Below are 22,311 nucleotides of genomic sequence, written 5' to 3'. Positions count from 1 at the left end.
GTCATATTAATCCTTTAAACTAATGAAATTCACATTGTCAAATGAATTTTTTGTATATATGGCTAATATGACCTAAAAGATTATTCTTTAAGAAGAGTTTTGCTTTTAATATTTATCAAGGTATATTATCAGCAAATTCAGAAGATAGAAGTTTGTGTATTTATAGAAGTATCCTTTTTCATGCATGTGTATTAAAGCTGCCATTTCTATGGTAATTTATGCTGAGGTTTACATATCATATATGGTATTATATGATATATTATGTATCATATTTGAAGTGCTACTATTTTATCTCTTAAAAGGTGAAGCACAATTTCTGGAAAGTTCTATTTTATGTAATTTAAAATGTTTAAGATTTTTTAAAAATAGCAAAACTGTTTGAATTGGAAACTCAGCATTTTTCTTTCAGCACTGAATCACATTTTAATTTAATATTTTGTTAAAAAATGCAAGCTTATATACTAATACTCTTCATTTTAAATTAAATATTAGCCATATTTTTACCATAAAGAATTACTATACTTTTTATAAGATGCATGCTTTTACTTAAAAAATTAAACTTCAATTACACTGTATCTTATAACCGTAAAGGAATATGATACAGTAAAATAGCCCCCAATAAATAATTGGTTAGTAAATTCAGCATCTTATCATGAAACAAATACAGTACAAATTAACATTAAATTGATAAAAAAAAATATATTGAATATTTTACTGATGGTAAAATCATCAGCAGAATGAAATTCAGGGTATGAATGAAGCAGTTTTTCATTCATAACTAAAAGGTAATGGGAAATGCATAAATTTTAAAATAAGACATTTTATTTTAAATTGTAAAAGAGTTTCATGTGCTTTGTAAATCTCAATATGTATATAAATTTCTTTAAAGGTTTGTGACAAGTACATGATATGCAAAATTTTCAATGGAGCTTATGTTAAAGTGACTTTGAGTGAAAATAAGAGAGAAGATAGAGCCAAACTCTTAAGAAAAGCTATGAAGTCACTTCAGATACGTAAGAATTATTTTTTCTCAAAAGTATTTCCCTTTGCTTTTATTTTTTGATTAATTTAGTCTTTTATGCAGTAGTAGTAATTTAGTAGTAGTTATTTTTGATTACTTCAAATATTTGATTATGAATATGCAAAATTTCTGAAATCATAGGTGATCCTTTAAATGGTTTGTCACTTTTTCTGACTGCTACATTGGATTCCAAAATGCCATTATCTGAGAGGGAAACCATGCAGATGTTGGATGCTGGGGCTAAAGCAACACATAATCGTTTTATCAGTGCTGCACAGTTGTCTCTGATTTACAGTGCTATGTTGCCTCTTCTTAGACAAGATAATAAGGATATTAATCTTAAAGCATTGGATGTTATTAGAAGGTCTACTCGTTTAGCCTTTGCTCACAAGGTATGTATTTCATTTAAAGCTGAACATGTTAGATTGGTTTAATTTCTGAATAACGGAATTAGAACAGTATGCTTGTTTATGAGTAATTTTAACAAGGATTGTCTTTTTTAAATGGAAAATATGCACAGGAGTATAAGGCTGCTATCACACGTCGGTTTGTTTCGAAAGAACAACTGTTTGGAACAATTTTTCTGCTTTGTCACAACAGCCAATGACCACAGCTCGCTTTGGAGTTAACACAGGAAAAACTGGTTCTCCATTACAAACAAGCTAACAGCATTCGGCGCTGATAGCTGATTGGTTGAAAACGAACAACTTGCAACTTTTTTCGAAAGGAAGGAAAAAGTCGCACGTCTTTCTTTCAATAGTAAACCAGGCAGAAAAATTGTCCGAAACAGTTGTTTGTGTGAAACAAATGCCGTGTGATATGGGCCTTAGAGTCATGCTGACAGTTTATATCAGTTTGAAAGAATCAGTAAGGGAATAATTTGCTCAAAATAAATTAATTAATTGACTTATTAAAACTATACAGAAAGTTTTTATGGCCAATTTTTCTCTTTCATTAGCTAAAATCCAAATAATATATCCCCTTCTGTTATTCTTAAACCTTCTTTTTACTCTTTTTTATTATTTTATTCAAAACCCATTCACACATCCCTTTTATCACTTATCACAATAAAAGTAAATTGACTTTCAAACAAAATAATGAATCAACAATTATGTAGATATGCATGCAACTAGATTAGATATAAATAACCCTTTTTTATTCCCCCATAAGAATATACCTGACAGTAAACAATTATGTCAAATTATTAGTACGTATGTTCAGAGTATGATTACAAATAAAGAGTATGAAGAAAAGAAAATATTACATTTCTGTTAGGTTTAAGAACTTTATTGTGCTTACAAAAGCATTCCACAAGGAAATTATTTCAAGACCAAAACGATCTGTAATTTTAGGGCCAATATTAAATTTTAATTTTTTTTTTTTTTGGAAGGGGGGTTATTTTAGTTTCAATACGTTTTTAATCCTATCTATAGAACTCAAAAAAATATTTCTCCAAGAATGAACGTTTTTTCTCTGTACTTGAAAATACATATAGTTGCTTCTTGTTTTACTGCACATATTACTAAAATATTATTATAGTTTTTTTTATATATAAATGTTAACATTATAGTGATCTCTTGAGCATGGGTCTGTTTTTAAATGTAATAATGAAATGACATCAGAATTTTTCCCTGTGATAAAATTAGTGATTTTAATTTAGGTATGAATGATGTTTATGTACACTCAAGTTATGTATGAATCTGAAATTTAAATATTTGGAATTCAGACCTTTTTTTTTTTTAAATCATACAACATATGTATATCAAAGGATAAAAATTGATAAACAACCATCCATAAAAATCTACTGTTTCAAGAAATAAAACATATTATATCTCTCATTTTAAAACGGATCTGTACAATCTTATCTTTAATAAAAACTGTCATAAAAATTTAATTTATGCGTTTATTCTAGCCCATGATATCCACATTCATATGAAGTAACTAATGCATTGTAATTTAGTAAACTAATACATTGTAATGCAACCTAATGTGATGAATTTGCACAGTAGTCTAAAGAGATATGAACTACTGATTCTCTCTTTCTAACTAACTACTGAACAGGTTATAATTAGTGAAAAATTTGTATTTATATGATTATTTGTGAATAATCAGCACATTTAACATTTAACTTCTATCGGCTAATTAGCACGATTTAGCTTAATTTGCGACCTGTGACAAAGCTCTTGAAAGAAGTCTACTTCAGAGCAGGGATGTGTTTGAAAAGAAATTTTCAACAGAAATTGGCTCATGTTTTATATTTATTACACAAGAGAAAGATGATTAAATCATATATGTAATATGACGATTTTACTAACGGGAATAAACTTCAGATTGCAGTTATAGTCGATCCATGATTTTTAGTCAGTTGGTTGCTGATGGGCCTGTATGCATATTTGATATAATATAAATAAATCATTTAGCTTAAAAAATCAAGAATTACAACATAGAACACAAATATGTATATCTGTAAGATATAAAGTATTGAAAGAAAACTACTAATTTTGATTTAGCAACAGTCCTTTTTAATTCCTTATTTTAAACTGGTTATCTCCCCTTTTCTATTCTAAATTGTTTCTAATAAATTTTTTGTCTGCATTTTTCCAAATTAATTCATTTCATTTTTCTTATGTAATCATGCTGCAAAGTGGATGACTCGCATCCAATCAGATTAAAGAAACTTTTTACTATAAATACTGTTGTTAGTATCATGCAGCCCTTTTTTTCCCTACTTGAGTTGCTTCTTGCTGTTACATCATTATAGCATAATAGAAAATCATATGTAATATTTACTATTGAACATCATCACTGTGTAATAACTCTTATCAATGTTCATACTAGATTATGAGGTAGGTAACTGTATGTATATAGGTAACATAACAGAACATTTCAACTGATATTGTATCAATCACATACCCTAGTATATGAGTAGTTTTCATAGTGCAACATAAAAACAAAATATGCAAACAATTCTAAATTTCAAAATAATGCGTTGTGGAAAGCTAAACCCATTCATTGTCTAAGGTCCAGTGTAAGGAATTAAATACAATAATTACAAGGCTAGGTAGGTAAAATTAATCTAACATTTATTAATGAGCAAATTTGTATGAATAATTTACATTTTTAACAAGGGTGGCGGCAGGTCTGCCTTTACTCTTATAACGTTGCGCGCCTCTAACTAGCACGCAACCAAGAGGTGACTGTGAAAGCTTGTATAAACCACAGAGTCTTATAAAGGGTTTAAGTCCCTTTTTATTCAACGTACTAATTTACAATTGCGTTCTCTTGACGCTTACAAATGGTGCCAACTCGGCAATCAAAATAAAAATAAAAACCTGAAAAGAAATTAAAGACAATATTCTAACTACGAGGCTCTCTCAAATAACTAACTCACTGCGTTTTACAATACGGCTGCTAATTCAGCAGACTTGAAGCTCACTGGAACAATTGCAACTACTTCCCGCCAAGCACATAGGCCGCAACGCGGGGTTTTTCAAATCTCTATAACTACCTCCGCGCTCACTAAGTAAGAATAACTCTCTCTCACCGAACTTGTTTCCTTCTATTTAAATCATACTACTTCCGCTGATAATTTGAATGCTTGCGCGTTCTACTCAAATTTACATATTCTGGCATTGGCAGTTCCAGGGAAAAGTAAGGATTGACAGGAAAGATAGTTTAAACTTAAAATAAATGTTAGTTAAAATAAATATAAACCCTACACTCTGAAGAAACAAATTTAACATACCTGCTTACAAATTTAACAATTTCACCTTTCGAAGGCATCAAACGTTATTGGGTTCTTGTAACAGAGCTGGAAATAACGATTTCGTTGGTAGGGGTTTCTGTAAAAGAAAAACAATCAGAATTAATAATGGGTAGCACTTTCGGAGGTCAGGCTCTCCACCCCACAACCACTTCCAACCGGCAGGACTCCGGTCATCACCAAAATGCTGGCCATTCTGCAAGTCAGGTGCTACTACTCCGTCCTTCGGTGTAAGTTGTTTAATTTCTTAGTCTACTCAGGAACGCAGTCGGCTGGTCCCCTCTCTGCATCTTGGAAGTCATCGAAAACAACAAAAATATCTCCTTGGTCCCTTCCTTCAGAAACTAACGTGTTATTCAAAATGGTTTCCTTATCTCCCTCTCTCCTAAAACACTGCGCAGCTACTTTACTTATTACGTATGATTGCCAGCCACTTTAATAGCTGGCACGTTTTTTGAAAATTTGGCGTAGATGTTGATCAGCAGGAAGCCAAAACCAGCAACCTGAACCGAGAAAATCTTCACGGGAAAAGGGTTTCCCGACTACCAGAAGAGCCATTTATCTCCATTCCTCCATGCAGCTTCCAAGGCCACACCAAATCTGTCAACAAGCCCCGCAGATGAAAACAAGGGGGGGGGGAATAAACTAGCCTCGCTCGAGCTCCCAGTTGACAATGCAAAGCTTCTAACTCAACAAATATTTTCCCCTCCATAAAATATGTTGTAGAACTGCTCCAGGCTCGCCTGTCCAGCAAAACAGGGTCCTCTTTCGGGAAACACCATATGGTGTATCCATCCAGCACTTCACCCCCCACATATGGTTTTTCGTTTGGGAGAAAGGAATTTTGGGGTGCAGTAAAACCTCTGATAAGAGTTTCCGAGAATGAATTCCAAGTCGAGGGCAAGAGGTGAAAATTCTTTGAACCAAGTTAATACAAAAATGACTTTGGGAAATTAAAAAAATGCAACTACTAATTACACAACATTATAATTCATAATAAAAATGTCAGCACTATAAAAATTGTTTCTTCGTTCACAATTAAAGTATACACACATATTATCCAAATTGAATTACAATTACAATCACTTTTTCCTACCGCCAGTCAAAAAATATGTATTCGTTTAACTTTAAAAGAAAGAGGGATACAAATTAAGTTACTTAAGGTTAAGAAAAAAAGATTAACACACCAAGGTGCAGCAACAAGGCTTTAAAAAAAATTAAAGTTAAAAGTTAACAACCTTAAGGGTCAAAACAACAGGATACAAAAACCAAAAATCTTAAGTCCCTAAACTCAAATTAAAATTAAACAACTTCAACTCAAAAAAACTTTTAAAGCAACCTAACCTAAATATAAAGTTTACAAAAGTTACAATTTAAACTTACAACCAACTTTAAACAACAAAAAAAATTAGAACTTCAATTTCAGATCAAAACTGAAATAATAAGCAAAACAACTTAAGCTAGAAAATAAAACGATTAATACATAACATTGCCAACATGCATCACTTGACCCACTTGGTGTTTATCACCATTGTCTAAACAGATGAAAGCAGTATAAAACTGAGTAGTGTATAGTGCACCCATAATTTTGATACATGAACCCATTTTGATTAATCGTTTTTAGTAATTTGTTTGTCTTTTTTATTATTACTTGAGTGCGTGACAAATAAAATTTTAACTTATGTGAATCTAGTTTATTAATCTAAGTTTAATTTAAAGTGCAAGATGCATGAAACTTAAAAATAGGCATCTGAGTCTTTGTCAGTTTCCTTAGTATTATGTGCTGATGAACAATTAAAATTGTGAAATGTTAATTCTATACAGGCTTTTTCAAGAAAGGAGACTAGAGACTGTTTTCGTTCCTTAAATATTGACTAATGGTTCCAATTATAAGGTTCTTGAAGTAAGATAGAGAGAGAATATCAGGAAAATAATTACAGCACTGGTGGAAGGCTAGTTTATCAAATATGAAATCCAAAAGACATGAGAGCTTTCTAGAATAAAAATTCCACTTAGCAAAATGTTCCAGATTTAACATTGTAAGTTAAATGCAAGAAATTTAATGTTTTTATGAGACGAATTTGTGAAGATATTTCAGAGCATAATTTAATAATTTAGATTATTTTTCTGTATGTATTAGCTATCAAAATTTGCAATTTTTCAGCCAAATTTAGGTACTAATTTTTAAAAATTTGCTGATTCTAGCAATTTATGGTTTTATATTGAATAAAACAACATTCATTATTAATTTTAGAACTGGTCCCTTTAAAATATAAATTATGCATATCTTTTTTAATTTCATGCATAAAGGTTGAAAACTTTTTGTGAATGAAGCATAATGAACCTTTAATTAATTTAGATTTTAAATCTTTGAAAACAATGTGAAAAAATTGTGTTTATAACTAACTATAAATTTATTGTCAGAAAATTTTGTGGTTTAAGGAACTTAGTACTTGCAACTGCTTTTCTGAAATTGATATATATGGAAATAAAGCTTGTAATCTACTTTTGAACATCCTAGGTAACTTTTTATTTTATTTAATAAAAAGAAAACAAACAAAGAATGGTATTTTGGAAAATTTTGTAACTATGTACTATGTATACATTATGAACTAATATAATGATTTTTTTCAACAGGTTAAAATACCAAAAGCCATTTTAACTCAAGGCCATTCCAATGCTGCTGAAGCTCTTCAGAATCGCAATTCAGATTCAGAAGTTTCCTTAAGAGTGAAAAAAACTGTAGATATGTTTGTTGAAAAAATAAGTGCATCATCATCTCTTGGAAGTAGAGTGCTTTTAGCTTCAAATAATTCTGGATTTCCATCTACCTTGGTATTTAGACAACTTTTAGATCGCAAGCCAATTTCTATCAAAGCCAAGACTAATAATGGAGAAGTTGAAGGTTCTGTGAGGTTTGAAGAGTCAGTTCGAGAAAAGTATGTTTGAAATTATGACAGGAAATTAAATATTTCATTTTTAAAAGTGTTCTCGTTCTTAAGTGCATCTTGATGTTCAAACATTTGATAACAGTTGGGTGCCATTTAAGCACTAGTTTCTGTGTGATATTCATATGCTGAATTCATCTATTCCTCCCATAACAGAAAATATGCTTTCTCAGGAAAAAAATGCTTTAAAATTATGCAATATTTTCATATTAATTATTTTCTAGTGTAAGTTATATTTGACTAGTCCAAAGATTTCAATTACTTTTTAATTTTAATTTTTCATTTTCTTAACATCATATTGAGTATTTGTAACACTAATCTCCATGGTAAAAATAAAATGCCATTTATATTATGACAAGCCTAAAAATCCAAATACACATAATTTAATTTCTGTTATTAAAAACTGTTGTGTTGCTATTAATTATTAAATTTTTTTGCGAGATTATGTATATTTTGCAAAATTATGCATTACATAACTGATTACTATAGACTATCTTTATTTCTGAATGTTACTTAGATTTATAATATTAATATTGTGTATTTTTATATATATTAATGTATTTTATATATATTAATGTGTATTTTTATATAAATTAATGTAATTAATATATAAATTTATATATATTAATGTATATATTAATATTAATGTAACCCTACTTACGGCAAACCTACGTGTTATACGTAGTTTTTTAAAAAGAAAAAATAACACTGGGCGTGTACTACCACAGCAATGGGTTTTCGGCGGAATTTGCCGAGAAAAGAAAGAGACTTTTTTGGTTACTGTACCTAACAGAAGCACCGTTACCCTCATGGAAAAAATTTGCGAAAATATCAAGGAAGGAAGCATCATTTATTCGGATTGCTGGAAAGAATACAATACAAGTGAGTTCGAAAATGCTGGATTTCTGCATGGAACTGTTAATCACAAATATAACTTTGTGGATCCCAACACGGGCGTTCACACACAACATGTAGAGTGCATGTGGGGCTCAGCCAAATGGCGCAACAAAAAACAGAGAGGAACAGCCCGTCATCATCTTGACTCATACCTTATCGAATTTATATGGCGCCTTCGCCATTAACAGCTCAAGCTGTTAATGGCGAAGACGGTTTTCAATCAGTGCTAAAAGCAATAGCCAAAAGATTTCCGCCGAAAAAATAATTCTGCAACTTATTCAAATTCGAAACCAGAAGGGTTTAATTGCTATTTTATATTTTAAAACAAAATAATATAAAAAACTGTATTAAAAATTATCTGTAATTAATAAATGTACATTTTCTTTCTATTCATACTTTTTTACTCAAACTTACAAATCGTGCCAACCTGGTGCGATAATACGTAAGTACCAAAAAAATTTTCAAAATTTTTAAATGTTTCATCCATACTATATATATTTTTGCATTTTATTACTTTAATTTGTTTCTTAATCATTATACATTCTCAGAAAATTGAACAAAAATTTCAGTTAGAAAAAGAGTATTATAACTGAGTAATACCAATTACACATCATTTGATTTACAAAAATGAATTGAGTTTAACAAAAATATATATTGATATATAGTCATCTTGTAGTAGCTTTATGTTGCATCACTATAGTTTTGTGAAGTACTTAATGAAGTTTAAGTATAGTGATAAAGAATTTAATTTTCCTTGATAAGTTTTTGTTCATGATTGACTAAAGAGACTTCAGAAAAAGGCACATTAGAAATAAAGTGCATGCTATTGATAATAATCAGATAAAAGCAGGATGTTACAAAATATGGTACAGAAGAATGTTTTTAGAGAATGACTAGGCATTAATAAAAATTTTATGGAATAAATCTGTAAAAGTTTACTTATAGCTCTGGTCAATGTATTTTTCCATTCAGTAGTCTAAAAGTAATTATTACTTTATTTTAAATATCTGTAAAAATTGCTAAAATATAATCTTAAGACAAAAAGGAAATAAAAGAAACAATAGAGTTTATCAATTACTTCTAATGGGTTGTGTAATTTGAATATGAGTTTTTTACTTTGTAGTAATGATATTCGAATGGTGAAACCTAAAAATTACGAATATGCAATGTATATCCTGAAGAATGAAATAACAAATTAGATTTCATTATCTTTCTTAGATTCCAGTCATTCATATATTTTTTAGGATTTCAGAACTTTGGATTATCAACCTATCTAATATCTTATAAATTTACTTATTGTAACAGATGTGATGTTTCTGAAATACTCAGGAAACCTTTTTTATTAATGAATCCCGCTCCTTAATTGATGCATAATAAAAATTATTTGATGCCTTTCACTCCAGTAAAAGAAATTTAGTAATGCTGTTAATCCATAAAAATGCATGTGAATGGACAGCTGTGGTTTCATTCTGCTCTTTTTGATTATTTCTATATATAAAATGTAAATTTTAATTAGATTTTAACGAAGCAATGTTTGCATTACTTTTCTAAATAAAAATTTTCTTGAGTGTGACTGACAAAGAAAGGTTTGATTAATTTATTTGATTTTCAATCTGGTATGTAGCATTCAGTTGTTTTTGAATCTGGCATTTAGTTTTACACTAAATCATCCATGTGCTTTAAATGGTTTTGTCAAAAAGCTGTGTTAAGTGAAATCTCATATCCAAGATTAAATATACTTTTGGCATACAATCATCTTATGTTTCATGTACAATGAAAAATAGACAGATAGCTACAATGTATTTTTTACTCATAACTATAAAAACTGTTACATATGCTCTAAGAGCAGGGCTGCATTAAGCGATATAAGCATGTGCTTAAGGCATCAGGGAAAAGAAGCATCACAAAACAGTTTTAAAGTATTCAGAAAAGGGAGCATGAAAAAAATTCTCATTGCCTTTTAAGGAAGTATTTAATTTTAAACTAACCAATTTTGTTCAGTTACGTACCTTTTCTATTTTCTCTCATTTCTTGCCAGAGTGATATTTCAGTTTTGCGTGTTATGCAAAGTAGGGTAGAAAGATATTATATAAGCTGGTGTTTGAGTTACTTCAGATAGAACATGTTTCGCCATTTGACCATATTGTTTCATTGATATTTAAGATTGCTAATTTATTTGCCGGTTTGTGTATGTCAGTCATATGGCTAGTAGCCAGCTTGTGCTAATTATCTCTATGCAGCTTAAGCTGATTATTTAACTTAGCTTTAATTTAATACTTTTCTCTGTGTTGCACCCAAACGTATTGACTATGTTTGTAAGCACCAGGAGTGCCATCTGTAAATTCATTCTTGAGTAGAATAAAAGGATCTTTTCACCTTTCTGATGCCTTGTCATTGATACAGTTTGAACTTAGTAAATATTTGTTTCAGAGTTCAAATAAAAATCTATCCAGCATTAAAGTTAATTTAACTAAAATCTTAACAGCCTGTTTTACCATGCATAATAAAAGGTATCATGCATGACGAAGCTAAACCAAAATCGAGAGAAAAGAGGAATGAAGAAAAAACTAGCGTAAACATAAATAACGGTACCAAAATCTTTTAAATGCTTAGAGCCTCTAATTGAACCCTGACTGAAAGAGAGAGAAAGAATTTGTCTTCATTAGCGCATTCATTGATTCTTAGCAAAATAAATCACATTCTTTTTTTCTTTACAATATATGCATAGAAAGTCATCTTTTTGTGAACTAGATGTAACATAAATCATCTCAAATCTCTAAGGTGTTGCAATTGTATGGTGTTTTCTAATGTACCATTTTGCCAGTCTTTCAATGTTACAAATTGGATATCTGGTACAACTAGCTCATGATTTTGAAAATACTCCACTGAATGATGTCATGGCACACTTATTCCATTATTGGTTCAAAATCACCTTCTCTAGCAACAGTTTTTGTTTTCCAAAAATGGTCAACGAAAGGATACATTAGTACTGATAAAATAGTAGGTCCATCATTGTAGTGATGTTTTTAAAATATGGGCTATTTGTACAAGAAGAATTTTTTTATTACTTAATTTTTGTAATAATTTTAATTATTTAATTTTTGTCAATAATCCAGAAATCGCCTGGCATTAAATATGCTTCTTCTGACGATCTCAAACTATGATATGAAACTGTTTGTTAAAACTTGCTTTTGTAACTAATGCTTACTTCTGACACAGGAAACTTTGCTGCCTTCTTGTGAAAAAAGCTACATTAACTTTCTCATATATAATAAAGTTGTGATAAGTTTTCAATCAAGTTATGGGATCCGTAATGATTATAGAAAGTGATTTACTTTATTATTGCCTGTGCTTTATTCTAATTTATTTTATAGTACACAATACACTTCATTTGCACATGCTTTATTGGTTCTTATAATTATTTGCCTGTCTATTTATTGATCTTTAATTATTTGTCAATATATTTATCTATACACTCTCTGAAGTTTAATTTAGTTTTATGAAGTTGAAAACTCTCAAATATTAGTAAATATTCATTCAGAAATCAATTATTTATACATCTGTATTTTAGAGTCATGGGTTTTAAGGAAAAAAGATGCAAATATAAGATAAAGCTTCCAGAATTACTCTCTGTAATATTTAATTTTGACAAGTTTTATACTGAATTCATTAATGAAATTACATCTGGTAATTTTGGGAAAATAATTTGCATATTTAAATCTATAAATAATTTTTTAAATCTTTTCTCTGTGGCATAAAATGATTTATGTTTCTAAAATATATAGTTTTGTGCTATGTAATTAATTTCATATGCATTCAATATTTTCATGATACTTCACAATTATATAATAAATGTATATAATTTGTCTTCAAGGGTGCGTAAAAGAGATTGTGGCAAAGCTAGTTGTGATGATATTGTTGTTGCCCTGACTCTGTATCCTGAACAGTCCCCTTTTCCTATATCAAAGAAGAAAACTTCTCCTCTGATAGATATCACATTACGAAAACCAGAAGATGGTAAATATGTTTTTATGTTCTTGGTGAAAAAATTGTGGGTGATATCCTCAAACTCAGTCTTATTGACTATGTCTAAAACAATTCATTATAAACACTGATATGAATTTTTAAGGTATTAAAATGAATAAGTATAGGTATTGATAAAAGATACTTTTTGTAGCTTTGTGAGATTTTTGTAATAAACAGAAAAATATTTGTGATTTATGTGTCCTCTTTTATCTTAATTAGGGAAGCCATTTGAAATATCTGATATGCCAAATGGAATTCATCTTGCCTTAAGTCATGATAAAAATGCTACTGATACACAGAGCAAAGGAGTGGTCTATAGATGCTATTACTGGGATGAAGATAAAAAATTGTGGACACTTGAAGGTCTTTTAACATCTGGGGTTGATGGAAAACTTATGAGATGTACTTCATCCCATCTGACTTCTTTTGCTGTCCTTGAAACATATGATGGTATGTTTAAGAAAAATAATACATAACACTGGAGAACAGCAATTTCGTTGTTTTAGATCTGTCAGATATTTTTGATTAACTATTTACCTCCGATTCCAAAAATAACCTCAGTTTTTGTCTATCACGTTAACTTCATAAGCTACAGGATTCTTTTTGTGAACTAGATGTAACATAAATCTAGATGTAAAGTCGTACAATAATATGCATATAAGGGAAAACTTACCAAATACACTGTTCATGAAAAATAGTTTCATTCAATGAAAGGTTATATATAGTTACTGCCAGTTAAATTTTTTTCATAAAATAGTAATTTATTTTTTTACCAAATGGTAAAAATGTTTTGTGTGTGGATTTTTCTAGAGTGTTTAATTTGTGGTCATTCTTACTTGATGCTTCAACAGTAGTCAGCCATCAAATATACATCTCATCTACCTTGGTAGCATGCCTCCATGACCTTCAAATCTTGGTGGAATCATTCTGCTCATCACTGACTGTACCAAGATTTATTGGGAAGTAATCAAGATGGCTATGTGAAAAATGCAGTTTGATGTCATGTTGAAACCAAGCATTTTGAAGCTCTCCAAAGGTTGCTGGACAATCTTGCTGTAATTTTGTGCTTGTATATTTCCAAGAAAGTCTTTGACAATGTTTTTGAATGACAACCAAGCTTTCTTTTGAAGCTTTGTATATAAGTTGTTTTAGAGAGTGCATAGAAGAGATTGAAGAGTTGATCTTTAAACAGAGTTGCATTTTTAAGAACTTTTTTTAAGAATCTGTGGACCATCAAATGTGCTAGCCTTTATTGTTTTGAATGCCAAAATATGATACTTGAAATGGTCTCCTTCAAGTGGCAAAGCTTCCAGAAATTGCATTATGAGACCCAGTTCTGTATGCAGAGATGGAAATATAATGTTCTTTCTATCGACAAGTGGTTGTTGTAGAATGTTTGGATCTTCAGGTTCAGGTCAGATCTTGGTAACCAATTTGACTGAGCTTCTCATGAGCTTTGTTGTCCTGCAAACAGACTGAATGGCCTGTTGGGACTGCACCAAATTAATTTCCATTGTGGAGGAGGACACCCTTCAAGCTCCAAGTCTATCGATGAACAGTCGCCATTGAGTTGCAGTATAGTCTCAAATTCCCAATTCTTCCATTAACCATGTATGTTATGGCAATAACAAATCCATCATTACTTCAAAAGTATTGCAAAAATGCACCTTCTCTTGATCGAAAGTAGAATACCTTATTTCCTTTTTCAAGCAAGATTTTCTCATGTACTTTTGATGCTAACAGCTCTGAAGATTTTTTAATGGTTCCAACTCTCATGCCAAATCATTCAACTCATGCTGGTCAAATTCCTTACAAATGGAATCATCTTCAATTTTAAAATCTTCATCATTAGTGTAAATTATTCACCAAAATCCTATTCCTTTATTTCCAGATAGGGTAGTTCTTTGAAAACTGATACTGGGAGTTCAGCTGAGGGAGGCAGTGGACATACAGCTGTAAACTAGGATACTCTACTTTATATTTGTTTTTCTTTTCACAACCTGAAATGTTCACAATGCAAAAGTAGCAATAGCATGAGTGATCTTTAGACTTTTGCCAAATCATAAATTTACCAAATGGAAGTTTAGAACGCTTTCCCTCCATTCACATCCTTAAACTCTCAACACACTGCTTGCACACTTTGTGAGGGGGGACATGATTTATCGCGATCACCAATTTTCACTTTAAAATAAACAAAATAGGCTTGTCTGACAAATGTACAGATAGTTATCCTTTGACTGGAAATGTTAAAACTGCCACATATGTAACGAAACAGATAGAGACTGTTTAAGCATTTATGACACAAGCTAACAGAGGCAGACATAAAGAAAGGTTTAAGTTCATAGTATATAAATAAACACTAAGCACTACTAACCTTGTATAAAAGCAAGAACTCGGATTCCACGTCAGAATATCACTGTATCAGAGTGACATACAAGTCTCACTACAGTATCTCAGGCTTAACTTTGCTAGGCTAGACAAGTATGCACCCATCGCTGGTCTCCTATGGCATCATTCACCCAGCACCTACTGGAGGCTTTATGTCAGCCAATAGGAGAACAGTAGTCCTGTGATCTACATTCGATGCCGTGGAGACTGATCACATTCACCTAATGTGTAGAGGAAAAACTTGACATGGTAGTAGAAAACTAAGTACAGTTTTGTAATCAGCATGCCTATTTAACCCTAAAACAGCTCAAAAATCAAACTCAACAGAAATTGTTTTGCAAATTATTCCCCAGTGTAATTTGTAATGAATTTTGCATTTTTATGTGCTCAATTTATTCCAGTAACTTACACTGTATAATATGTCATATTTTATTAAATATTAGTAAATTTAAGGAACAGTATGCTTGTATTTCCTTAAAACAATGACTCTGTCAGAAACACAATAGCCCATAACTGAAATGTGAAGGGACTTTGAATGAATATGTTGAAAATGTGTACGTGCAATACTGTAACAGTGTTCCTTTTATTATCATGGAATCTATCAAAGGATAATGGCTTTGTATTAGCAGAGTTTCACTCTTTTTGATAAAGATATGGAATTTCTTATGTAAATATTGGACATAAAACACATTTTTGATAGTAGAGTTGAGTTGATTTCAGTATTTGTTTTTTCCCTTTTCGTATTTTTTCAATCTTTAGGATAAAGATATGGAATTTCTTCTAATACAAAAAACATAAAACACACAGTAATCGCACAATATGCGATCTGCCGCATTTAGTTATTTATTCATTTTTTAGATGGCAGCACTAAAATTCGTTGTTTTAATTATTTCTTTTTCCTGCCATTTTATCGTACTTACAAATTTAAAAATAGCCTTTTTGTGGCACCTCCTAAGAAATAAATAACCAACTAAAAGCAATGCATCATGTACTGCATAATTACCAAGCACCTTTCCTGATAGCATGTTGAATTGATTTCATTATTTATGTTTTCACGCTTTGGAATAAAGATGTGAAATTTCTTCAATAAATATCAGACATAAAAACACATGTCTGATGGTATATTGAATTAATTTCATTATTTATTTTCATTTATCTTAGTTTCGATTTCCCAGTGTTGAAGCATTCATGAACTTCTCATTAAAATCAAACAGAAGAGAAACATAACAATGCAAAGTTTAAAATTAAGCAAAAAAATTTCTAATATCTTATTTTTCACTTTTTATTCCTGTTTCTCTCAGCAGGCTGTAGTATATTTGTGTTTGTTTTGCTGACCTCCCTCCAATCACATTTGATATATACACGAGTTTTGGGACCTCCCATTATGGCAACAACTTTTTTTTTTTTACTATTGAAGATTGTGGTGTCTTATTGCCTTCAAAATTAATAGAATGTTATTCAGAATTCACAGCAAACTAAACCCGTTTTTATGTTTAGTTTTAAATCTCGCTGAAATTTTCTGTGCATTATTGGAATCTGGTTTATACATCTTTCTCTTCTCATTCTCGATAAAAATATACCTTTTCTTATTATTATTACCTTTTCTTCTATGTAGATAAATCACTGTTTATCAAGACTCACAATATATTTTCATGGTCCACACAAGGCTTTACTATATTTTCTATATTCAGCCACATACCTTTGCAAAACCTGATAAAATTTTGTTTTTTAGCTTTTTCAAGCTGTAAATTTTTGTTTATTGGGATTTTTAAGGATTTTTATCCACCTTGTGATCTCACAATAAATTTTGGTTTGAATATTACTGCCCTGCATTATTAAATCATCTTGTAACTTTTTTTCCTATGAAACTTTACCTCAGGAAATGGTACAAAAGTTAATGCTAATTTTCATACTAGTGAATTTATCTATACAGATGTTAATAATGAAATTGCGATAACACCAGTGCTTAAATTGCGCCGGAGCCCACCGGAGTCCGGCTCCGGTACTTCTCACTTTTTAAGATAAATTACAATTTTAGCCGGAGCGCACCGGAGCCCTAAATAGTATGAGCTCCAGTACTTGTTTTTATAAAACTGAACCACAAGCGAAAACAATTTAGAGTTCCTAATGTTTTAGTTTAACAATAAGCAGATCTTGCAATACTTTATTTCCCTAGAAATACGAATTCATGAGAACATAGACATTCAAGTAAAGTCCCCTCACTCACATGCGGAAACCTTTCCCTTTAAGAAGGACAATAAATTTGGGGGCATTTGTTTAGAAACGCATAAATATCTTGCCATGCCATCATATCTAGTGTATTGTTATCGATGCTTGCTGTTAGTTATCCTCACAGGAAGGAAAATTTGTGTTCTTAAATGTGCGTTAAGTGACAGCGAGTACAATAAGAGTGAAATACTGAGATAAACTCCTCAAGCACATCCTATACATCATCTTCCCACAGTATCCACTAATGGGGGGGGGAGAAAGCATAATCAGCAACTTTACTTTCATCCTTAGGAGTCAGATTCAGGACTCATTTTACCCCTGACACACATCTGCTTGATGGCTATAATTATATCAGCAGAGAGCCGTGGTCAAAGAGAACGTTCTCTCTCACCAAAATTGCCCTCATTTTCTGTTTCCACCCACTCATACCCTCATTCTGTTTCGCCCTGGAATTTTCATTAGCTATACTTTAAGTATATTTAATTTTTGTGATGATAAAAGAACTCCCCTCCCCCTACGATCAGAGCTTAAATTGGGCCGGAGCCCAATGGATCTCGGCTCCGGTGCTTCTTAGTTTTTGTAATAAATCATAATTCTAGTCGGAATGCACCGGAGCCCTGAATAAGAAGGCTGCGGCACTTCTTTTATGTAACTGAATAACAATTTCAGTAGAAATTTTATCTCAAAAATTTCACTTTATCTCTTTACATTTTATTTAATTTTAATTATTTAATTACTTCAATCTTTAATTATTTAAATAAATAATAATTATCAATTAAATTAAATTAAATTATAATTATTGATTAAATAATTTATAAACATTAATTAAATAGCTATTAATTAATTTTTAATAATTAACTATTTAATTTAAAAATTATTAATGAGTTTAATGGTCATTTTAGTTATTTCTTTACTCTTGTTCCTCTTTGCTGATGGTCTTCCATAGAGTTCTGGCACTTCTAATCTTGGAAATTGAGCCCTGGATATCATATACAGTAGTACTTTTAACCAGAGTGAACTGAAGCCTTTTTGTTTAACCCAGGTTGACACTTCTTTTCTGTGAAAAATTGTTGTTGTCAGAATGCACCAGAACCCTGCTTTGAACTATTTAGTATCAGGCAGAACTATACACAGATTCGTATTCTCAGAATCTGAAAATAAAATATGGTCTTTTTAATACCTTTCTAAAAAATAAGTTATGTCAGAAATTTCCTAAATGTATTTAAAGAGGTAAAATACTCGACTGCAGCAATTTTAAAAACAGAAAAATATGTGTTCTAAAATTTTAGTATTGCCATAAATATCATAAAATTTCCATTAGCATAAACTGAACTTGTTTTCTGTTGTAAATATAGGAAGGAGTGAGAAAAAGATAACATTTTCAGGAAGATATAATTTTCGAAAAATATGTCTAAATAAAGTCAAAGTCTTCTTTTATTAATTTATGCATATTTATCTTTCCATACTTGCAGGGTTATCTACAGGTTCTATAGTTGGAATTGTTGTCACTGTTTTGATGGCAGTCTTCATCATCATGATGTTTGTATTTTTCTTCTTGCGTAAAAAGCAAGCTGCAACTACAAGAATTTCCAATGAAGCTTTGCAACCTAAGAGGAACCCAGATAAACTTCAAGGTATGAATGGCTCTGTTGTGCGAGTGAAAACTGTTACTCCATAAGTGTTATAGTTTAAAAAATATATTTATGTAACATAAATATTTTACTGTGAAGAAAAAACTAATTCATGTCTCATCAAGCATTTTAGCTTCTATATTGAAAATTTTCAGATCTCATGATGTGACTTAAAAATCATGATCTTTTTAAACCATTTTTATATTCTGTTTACTATCGAAATGGCTGCTTATGCTGATGACATTAAAATGCAAGCCTGAAAATTTTAAAGAAAATTGCAAATTGTGGTGCTCATAGGAAGTTTGGAAGTTAAATTAAACTGTGATTAAAATTAGAAAATATAAGAAGCTATATCACAAAAGGAAAATCACACAGAACTGGATTCTTTTGTGACCTTTAATTAAATTCTTAGATACTGATGTTATTTGAACTTTCTGGTTTAATTGACTCCAAGAGTAGTTGCTGTGATTGAAAGGTGGTTTTTTTCAAATTTACGTCTCACAAGAAGTTTTATCTGTAACAGAAAACTTTGTCAAAGTAAAATATTATAACTCTCAAGCTGTATTACTTGTGTTAGAACTGAAATTCTCTGAAGTCGGTAAGAAAAGTAAGCTTTAATCATCTCTCATGTAATTTGTAAAGAAAACAGAATTTTGTTATTCTATTGCCAAAAAAATGAGTTTCATTAAAAACGTATAGAGGCTGTTCACAAATTTTTTAAATGATTTTCCTTGTTACCTCCTCAAATATTTTACCTAAAATTTTTTTGTTTTAAATCTTCTGTTCGATAACCCTAATTCTTCACTATCTTTCTACATCGTAATTTCAAAAACAATAGATCTTTTCGCAGTGTCATAAGAGGTATTTTATCTCATTTATATCTTCTTGAACAGCTTTCCAAAGTCCAAGAAAGGCTGTAGGTCGACAGCCCTCTTTGGTTTGGGGAAGCTAGTCCCCAAACCAAGGCATGGTTATTTTAAGAGTCCAAAAGCACAAAAATTCATTAATGATACATCAGAATATTTAGTAGGGTATGAGTGAAGAGAATCAGAATATTTAGTAGGCTTGATGCCCATTGTTCCATTTTTTCTAACAGTGGATTTTGATGTATGGCTGCTTGTTTTATCTTGATGCAGTTCTATTGATTGATGGCACTGTAGATAAAGAGCCTAATACTGATACCTAATTTTCAAATATTTCATATTTGAAAATTAGGTATCAGATAATTTTCAAATATTTCATATTTGAAAATTAGGTATCAGATATGTTCCTGATAATATGTGGAATTGATCTTAACATTTTTCTCCACTCTCTTTATATTTAATTTGCCGTTATATGAAAAACCAGCAACAATCGTAAATTCCTTTGAAAACCTTTCTCTAGATTCTTTGAACCATGTTTTAAGATTTTTTTCTCCCTTTTGATAGTGGGCATTTTAATGATTTTGTTACTGTTATTTGAATTGGTGGAGCTTCTTTTAACATTAAAGATCCGAACTTTTCAAAATTCGAAACATTCCGTTTTTTCTTTGGATAGGTATTTGGAACAATTTTTTCACTTGAAGCCAAACTCTGACGTTTTTATTTTCCTTTTTTGTTGACAATATTACCTATCATAGCTTTAGATATTGATAAACTATGGCTTTCAGAGTGTTTTGTAATACCTAGATACGAATAATTTTCTTCAGAAAGAGCGCAGACATGCCTTACATCCATTACTTCTTTAGAACCGCCATTTTGCAAGAAAAAAAAACTGTCACGTAGGAGATGGTAATTTAATACTTTCAAAAATTTAGCTAAAAATCAAATTTCCAAGCAGACGAATTTTTTAAGTGTACGAACGGCCTCTGTACACTTTAAAAAATATTAGAACTTAAGTTTTTGAGTACATTATATATTGTATATTAAATACATTGTATATCTCTTCTGTTTTGAATACGTTAAAGGAAATTTCATACATAATGTTTACATTTTTAGATTGTAAAACAAAATTAAAATTTACATACAACTCTGATTTTACATGGTATTTAAGAATATTCAAAGAAAGAAAATTTTAAAAATTTATTTTTATAATGTAATGGAACACATGCTGCTAAAAGCCTTTTTTTAATACGTTACATACTATGTATTCGCTGACCATTGTGCCATAAGTGTAATTAATTATAAACTTTTAAATTAAATTCATTACTTCAATATTTTTACAGTAATTATTGTATTAAATGTGTGTGAAATTCAAAATAAGATCAGCAATCTGCTAATCTCACTTTTGGAGATTTTACTAAATATTCATCATCGCTGATATATCATGCTCCAAGCCAAATGTTTGTTTACATTCCTTTAACATATTCAAACGTGTAACATGTGTAATCTTTGAATAACTATTAACTTTTGAATAGGCGATATTTTCTACTAAAAGTGTTTATTCTTTGTTTAATTTTGTATTAAACAAAGTATTAAGTGTATTCTTTGTTTAGTTGTAAATTTTAATTTTGTTTTACAATCTAAAAATATAAACATTATGTATGAAATTTCCTTTAAGGTATTCAACGTGTAACGTGTGTAATCTTTGAACCACTATTAACTTTTGGAAAAGGCAATATTTTCTACTAATAGTGTTTATTCTTTGTCTCAATTCATGCTACATGTTATTTTTGTCTAGAAGTAGTGGGCATATTTAATTATTAAATTAATTATTATTAACTTTATTACGTAAAATAAATGCTGTTTTATAAATATAGATTTAATTATAATTTTGAGTCACCTTTTGTTTTAATTATATAGTGGCATTTATTAAGGTTTGTTTTAATTATATAGTTGCATTTATTAAGTTTTATAAAAAGATTGTGCACCACTGATCTAAATTACTTAAATTAGAAATGTCTAATTTAAGTAATTAAATTAGACATTTCTAATTTAAGTCTGTATTAAGCAATCAATTTGTCTGTATTAAGCAATCAGATTTAAATCATATCAGTATTAATGTTCAAAATTCTTTAATTCAGTGTATACATGATTTAAACATTTTTCAGATGTTCTCCTGTGCACTTTCTGTTAATATCTTGATTTTATTGCATTTATATTAAATAATATCAATCCCACCTTGGACACTGTAAAATGTCATAAATAAAATTTGTAAATGAAAACTAGTTGTGTGAAAACTGAATGTAATTTATTTTCTGCTGTTAATAAAAGTATAGCTTTTTTATAACACTATGGTGTTTTTAATGATTATCAAAGTCATTTAATGTTTACCTGCTAAGATTAATTAAAGTTCTAAGTAGTAATGAGTTAAGGGAAAAATTTTCAGTAGAAATTTAAATAAGCTATTTAGAAAATCTTCTAGCTATTTAATTTCATTACAGATATAATACATACATGTGCTGCATATATGCACTTGTTACCTGTAAGT

The 22,311-nt window shown here is 30.1% G+C and overlaps 1 protein-coding gene across 5 annotated transcripts in view; it reads left to right on the top strand.

Moving 5' to 3' along the window:
- Nucleotides 1-22,110, top strand: part of LOC118197963 (uncharacterized) — a 340,325-nt gene extending 318,215 nt beyond the window's left edge. For 4 of the 5 annotated variants that reach the window (XM_085818290.1, XM_085818291.1, XM_085818292.1 and 1 more), the window contains 6 exons: nt 890-1,013; nt 1,163-1,413; nt 7,422-7,723; nt 12,504-12,646; nt 12,875-13,105; nt 18,745-22,110. In XM_085818290.1, the coding sequence (XP_085674416.1) occupies nt 890-1,013; nt 1,163-1,413; nt 7,422-7,723; nt 12,504-12,646; nt 12,875-13,105; nt 18,745-18,950 (1,257 nt within the window). In that variant the 3' untranslated portion in view covers nt 18,951-22,110. The remainder of the gene's footprint in view (nt 1-889; nt 1,014-1,162; nt 1,414-7,421; nt 7,724-12,503; nt 12,647-12,874; nt 13,106-18,744) is intronic. The other variant, XR_015041636.1, reaches the window with a different exon arrangement.
- The last annotated feature ends 201 nt before the right edge of the window (nt 22,111-22,311 follow it).

This window comes from Stegodyphus dumicola, chromosome 6 (genome assembly GCF_044657685.1).
Source record: "Stegodyphus dumicola isolate Sdum_Otavi_A_Nest chromosome 6, ASM4465768v1".
Classification (NCBI taxonomy): domain Eukaryota; kingdom Metazoa; phylum Arthropoda; class Arachnida; order Araneae; family Eresidae; genus Stegodyphus; species Stegodyphus dumicola.
Note: the sequence above shows the minus strand (reverse complement) of the source record. Positions and strands in the feature narration are given on the sequence as shown.